The sequence below is a fragment of the Sinocyclocheilus anshuiensis genome, unplaced genomic scaffold (assembly GCF_001515605.1).
Source record: "Sinocyclocheilus anshuiensis isolate Anshui unplaced genomic scaffold, SAMN03320099.WGS_v1.1 scaffold9774, whole genome shotgun sequence".
Taxonomy (NCBI): domain Eukaryota; kingdom Metazoa; phylum Chordata; class Actinopteri; order Cypriniformes; family Cyprinidae; genus Sinocyclocheilus; species Sinocyclocheilus anshuiensis.
In genome coordinates, this window is record NW_015556486.1 from 3,683 (window position 1) to 9,989 (window position 6,307).

Below are 6,307 nucleotides of genomic sequence, written 5' to 3' on the forward strand. Positions count from 1 at the left end.
GGTAAGGGTTACGCGCTGTCAGCCTCGTTCCCTTTTTCTGAGTTGGCTTAGGCCCCGGTACTTGCCTTGGGCTCCACTCAACTAGTGTGTCTCTGTTGATACATATAAAAAAAAATGCCTTTAATTTAGTCAGCATCACTCCCCTCACTGTAGAGGGTTATTTATGAGCAAGGTGCTTCCTTCCGAGCGTTCGAGGTCTCTCCCCTTCAGAGGAGTTGAATTCCCCGCTCCGTGGGCCGTGGTGGTTTTTAGCAGTGCTCCCCTCCCCTTGCCTATGAGCACGCTACCCCTTTTCTGAATTCGTAGTTCTCCTCTCACGTGAGAGTTGAGTTCTCTGTTTTCCCAGAACACCTGGAACCAGCAACATCAGGCGAACTAGGCCCTTCCTCTGCCTCCCTGATGCGCTGAGTTTTTGGCTAAGCTTGCAGTACACTTACCCTTCAGGATTTCTAACAAACATGCTGTAGGTCGAGCCTCCTCTCGGCTGAGAGCTGGGTGTTATGCTTCCTCAGCTAGGTAACTTACTGCTAGCCTTTCCAGCATTATACCATGAGGATGAGTTGGTGACTTCTCAGACGTATTGTTCTTGGGATGCGCCATTTATGTTTCTTTAAAATCCATGTTTTGGTAAGTGCGCACACGAAGTCCCTGTGCACTTCCTAAAATCCACGCTGTGGTAAGTTCGCACATCAAGCATTTTGCATTCTTTCTAAAATTCTGTATGGTAGGGGCTACATGCTGCGGCTTCGTGCCCTTTCTTTTAATCGGTTAGGCCCCGGTTCAACCTTGGGCACCACTCTACCTATGTATCCTCAAGATACCTACTTTATCAGGGTGTTGCTACTAGGGGTCTGTTGAGACAGTTCCTTCAGCAAACTCATGCAGAGCAAGCGGTAGCCCCCTGGGTGACAGGCCAAGACCTAGTACGATTCTAGGCGCTTGGTCGTATCCAGCGCTTAATTTGTAAATTAAACATTGCCGGATCAAAATCAGCAGTTAAAAGGTGCCGTGACCGACACTGACAATACAACTTCAGTTTTCCTGGAACATTGACGTCACTAAATGGTGATGACACAACTATAAGAGCATCGTTTACAAGTTTCTACATGGACCTAATTATAAAGCCTAGGTTTTCCAACCCTGGGTCAAAAATGGGTCGCCAGGATGATTTAAGCCAAATATATGTAAGTTACAAAAACAAAATTTGTTTCTATAAAAATAAAATACAATCATAATCTATATAGAAAAGGTATAAATATGCGAAATATATCTGACATAAATAATTAACAGATATAAAACAGATGTGAGGTGCGGCAATCTGCAAACAAGTTCACGGAAAGGAAACCGAGATGACAGAATGTGCATCCTGTTTATTTGCTTAATTACAAAAACACAAATGTTCTTTTTATTGCAAGTGTGCAAACATAAAAGTAAACATTTACATTTAGTCATTTAGCAGATGCTTTTATCCAAAGCGACTTACAAATGAGGACAATGGAAGCAATCAAAATCAGCAAAAGAGCAATGATACACAAGTGCTATAACAAGTCTCAGCTTAACGTAGTACACGTAGCAAGGATTTTTGTAATTATATAGGCTTAATCAATAAAAAGAAAACAGAATAGAAAAAGAATAGAGCAAGCTAGTGTTAGAGGCCTTTTCTGCTTTTGTTAATTGTAAAATACATAAAAAGAAAAGAAATAGAATTCAAAAAGAATAGAGAATCTAGTATTCATTTTTATGTTACCCTATCTAGAATTAAATAATTGAGGTGCTTCTGAAATTAGTGAGCTGCTTGAGCCTTAACGCACATCTATTTCCACAGATGATATTTTTGTCCGTCCATCACTGTCAATCACTGAAATATCGAGTGAATCCTGCAGATGTAATTCCTGAAACTCTGCAGTGTGTTTGTGGCCGTTGATCTTCTTAGCAGCATGAAAAACAAAAGTTGTTTTCTTAATTTGCTGGTGTTTTTTCTCTTTGCATGTGTTTTCTACAGTTGCAGCATGTTGAGCTCTCTTGGCCAACGTACATTTAGCATATAAATCCATGCAATGTACAGGCGACCACTTTTAATGCTCCGATGTAAAGTAAACCCCCTTTTCTTTATTTTATGGCAAGAATACAGTGAAATATGGTCTAAAATATCATGTAGTGCTGTGTAGCATACAGTAAAACGTAAGCACATGCATACAGTCTTGAGATTTACTCTGCTGCTCATTTGTTCTAGAAAACAAGACAAAATACTAAGAAAATACATCTAAACATTCCTGAATCAAGATAAATTGACTTGAGAAGCAAAATGATTTAAGATTTTAAATCTTGTTTTCTGAAAAATGTATCAAAGATTTGTTAGTTTTTGCTTAAAAAAAGAAAAAAATATCTGCCAATGAGGTAAGAAAAATAATCTTAATAATTCAAAGGGAAAACAAGATTATTTTTCTTGCCCAATGGCAGATATTTTGTCTTGTCAAAACAAAATGTTTACTTTGTTTTCCAGAAAACAAGACTTTATATCTTAAGTAATTTTGCTTCTCTCTCCTTGTCACCTCATTGCTCACCGCTGCTGTTCTGCTTCAGAAGTGATCAGGAGGAAGTAGAAAAGAGTCTTTTAGCAGCTTGATTCTGGTAGACCGAGACTCCATGCCAGATAATAAAGATCCAGCCACGGACTCCAGATCCTGTCAGAAAATATCTGCTTTTTTTCTAGTAACAGAACAACTAGTCGGCAGAGCTGTTGATACCCAAAACCTATTAACAGCAAGTCTTGTCTGGTACCCAAAACGAGTGTTTAATAGTCTTTTATCAGCCAAGAAGTTACCTGAGTAAAACCAGAGAAGAGCAGAAGCAGGAGACGAAGTGATGATGGTAAAAAAGGAGCATAGTTTATTGTACAGTCTTAGTTGCGTATGTCTCAATGCTCAGGCTCAAACCTTGGATTTCCATAAACATTCCCTCTCATCTCTTATTCATACAGACAAAACAGTTGTTTAAACTGGCAACCCTCCATACATGTCTTTATTGTTTTGTTATTTCTTACATTTTATTTAATGTCTTCTAGATTTTCTGGCTGTGATCTCTCAGATCAGCATTGTGAAATTGTGTCTTCAGCTCAACAGTCCTCAAACTCTGTCCTGAGAGAGCTGGATCTGAATAACAATGAGCTGCAGGACTCTGGTGTAAAGTTTATTTCTGATGGACTGAAGAGTCCAAACTGTCAGCTGCAGATACTGAGGTATTTAAGAACACGTAGATCATTTACAGTCAACAGGTCACAATGTTGATGTGTGTCTGTAGATGATCTGTCTGTGTGTGTCTATAGATGATCTGACTGTGTGTTTCTGTAGATTATCTGACTGTGTGTGTGTGTGTGGATGATCTGACTGTTGATATGTGTGTTCTTGTCTCTTACAGTCTTGCTGTCTGTAATCTCACTGCTCAGTGTTGTGAGAGTTTGTCATCAACTCTACAATCCTCAAACTCTGTCCTGAGAGAGCTGGATCTGAGTAGCAATGACCTGCAGGACTCTGGTGTAAAGTTTATTTCTGATGGACTGAAGAGTCCAAACTGTCAGCTGCAGATACTGAGGTATTAAGAACATATAAACGATGATGTAGAGTTAGTTGGTCATAATGTTGATGGGTGTCTGTTGATGATCTGACTGTGTGTGTGTGTGTGTGTGTGTGTGTGTGTGTTTCTGCTATCTACAATCCTCAAACTCTGTCCTGAGAGAGCTGGATCTGAGTAGCAATGACCTGCAGGACTCTGGTGTAAAGTTTATTTCTGATGGACTGAAGAGTCCAAACTGTCAGCTGCAGATACTGAGGTATTAAGAACACATAAGAGATCATTTACAGTCAACAGGTCACAATGTTGATGTGTGTCTGTAGATGATCTGTCTTTGTGTCTGTAGATGATCTGACTCTGCGTGTCTGTCAGGGCCGTCCTTAGGGGGGTGCAACTGGTGCGGTTGCACTGGGCCCCTCGGCGAATGGCCCGAGGGGGACCCCCCCCCGGAATACCAGGGCCATCAACATCCCCCCACCACACCCCGGAACACGATTACGAACGGACCGAGGGGGACAACCCCAACACCTCTCTCGCCCGGAACGCGATCGCGAACCGGGCACCGCATCAGCTAAGGACGGCCCTGGTCTCTGTAGATGATCTGACTGTGTGTCTATAGATGATCTGTGTGTTTCTGTAGATGATCTGAATGTGTGTCCGTAGATGATCCGTCTGTAGATGATCTGTCTGTAGATGATCTGACAGTTTGTGTGTGTGTAGATGATCTGACTGTGTGTCTGTAGATGATCTGTCTGTGTGTGTCTGTAGATGATCTGTCTGTGTCTGTAGATGATATGACTGTCTGTAGATGATCTGACTATTTGTGTGTGTGTGTAGATGATCTGTCTGTGTGTCTGTAGTTGATCTGTGTGTGTCTGTAGATGATCTGACTGTGTGTGTGTGTGTGTGTGTGTGTGTGTGTGTGTAGTTGATCTGTGTGTGTCTAGATGATCTGACTGTGTGTGTCTGTAGTTGATCTGTGTTTCTGTAGCTGATCTGACTGCGTGTCTGTAGATGATCTGACTGTGTGTGTGTGTCTGTAGGTTGTCTGGCTGTATGGTGTCAGAGGAAGGCTGTGGTTATTTGTCTTCAGCACTGAGTTCAAACCCCTCACACCTGAGAGAGCTGGATCTGAGCTACAATCACCCAGGACAATCAGGAGTCCAGCTGCTCAACCACAAACTGGAGGATCCAAACTATAAACTGCAGATACTCAAGTATGTCAAACACTAATACTGATATACTGAACACGTGTGTGCGTGTGTGTGTGAATAATGCAGATCTACATTAAATTATGTTTTATTAACAAAGTTTGGGAGGAGCTTGTTCAGATAATCAACCAGTTTAGCACAGGTGGAGCTCGTTCTGATAATTAATTTAATTAGCACGGTAATTCAAATACAGCCAATTGACCTACGTCCTATGACAGCTTTCGCCCGGTCCCTACAATATCCAAAATCCAACTTTTCCCTTCTGATGACAAGTTGTGTTCTCCATCACAACCCACTTGCCCCAAAGCTACTCATTTCCCACCAGGTCCAGCCAATGAGACCCAAGCTTCAGCACATGGGCGTCGGCTTACGCGTTCGGATGCTCACACGCCAAGACGCCGATGACTTTGCTCGCCTCTGCCAGAAAGACATCCATCTCACTCCCCAGCATCCTCTTTTGTCTCGGCCAGACCAACCATTAATTTTGGGGCTGAGACAATCGCTGATTAATACAGACGTACAGTTTTCCCAGATAAAGAACAAAGCGCAGCTTTATGCTTTGTACGTCTCTTTTCAGCCAGCTAACCCCTCCAAAACGGTCATTAGAGCCTGCAGATCCAAAAATTTGCACCTCTCAACACCTCCATCTTCTTCCAGCTCAAGATCCGGCCCTCCTCAAAGTTCTGGATGCAGGGATAGGCCATCAGCGAGCCTGGGCCGTGTTCCACCGCTGCAAAACCTCTTTCTCCTCCCTCCTCTGTTCAACCCTCCACCTCCAACCTTTTCCTCCAGCTCTCTCTATACCTTTCCGTGGCCTGCAGCTCCCGTAACAGAAGCTGCCATGAGGCTGCCACCATCAGTAGCACAAGCCTTTGCTCCTCCTCCATTCCCTTCTTCCACCTCTCTCTGTGTTCCACCCCAACCACCAGGAGCCGATCCATGCATCAGACTGCCTCCGCAAACAATCGCTGCCCCGGTTTCTCTCCCTCCCAATTCTGTTCTTCAATCCAAATCTCAGTTCACACTAAAAGCGATGCATTAAGAGCCTTTTGAATTTGAAGATCTGGGTAAATTTAACATTTTGTCTTCTGGGAAGCATGTAAGTATGTTCTGTAGCTTCTGAAGGGCAGTACTAAATGAAAAAAATATGATAATTAGGCAAATTAATAAAAATGTACACATCTTCCTTCTGTTCAGAAGTTTACACCCCTGGCTCTTAATGCATCGTTTTTCCATCAGTGAACGTTTGAATCTTCTGTAATAGTTGCGTATGAGTCCCTCAGTTGTCCTCAGTGTGAAAAGATGGATCTCAAAATCAATACAATCATTGTTGGAAAGGGTTCAAATACACAAAAATGCTGAAAAAAACAAAATTTGTGGAACCTGAAGAATATTTATGCAGGCATGCAGTTTAACTGTTCTGGACAAACAAGGGACGCATAAACAACCATCACAAAAAAACAGTTGTGGATCATCCAGGTAACCACACACAGTATTAAGAACCAAGGGTTCCCAAACTTTTGAAG

General features: G+C 42.3%; 1 protein-coding gene across 1 annotated transcript; it reads left to right on the forward strand.

Annotated features, from left to right (window-relative positions):
* The first annotated feature begins 4,908 nt into the window (after positions 1 to 4,908).
* LOC107676317 (formin-like protein 6) lies at positions 4,909 to 6,023 on the forward strand. Its single transcript, XM_016470847.1, has 2 exons — positions 4,909 to 5,797; positions 5,968 to 6,023. The coding sequence occupies exons 1-2, from the start codon at positions 4,993 to 4,995 to the stop codon at positions 6,021 to 6,023; spliced, it is 861 nt and encodes a 286-aa protein (XP_016326333.1). The 5' UTR covers positions 4,909 to 4,992.
* The last annotated feature ends 284 nt before the right edge of the window (positions 6,024 to 6,307 follow it).

What these genes read in the sequence shown, in the direction of transcription:
- LOC107676317 (XM_016470847.1), top strand. Translation starts at nt 4,993, where the DNA reads ATGACAGCTTTCGCCCGGTCCCTACAATATCCAAAATCCAACTTTTCC. An exon ending in TGTTCTTCAATCCAAATCTC is followed by an intron (nt 5,798 to 5,967) that starts AGTTCACACTAA and finishes GTACACATCTTC; the next exon opens with CTTCTGTTCAGAAGTTTACA.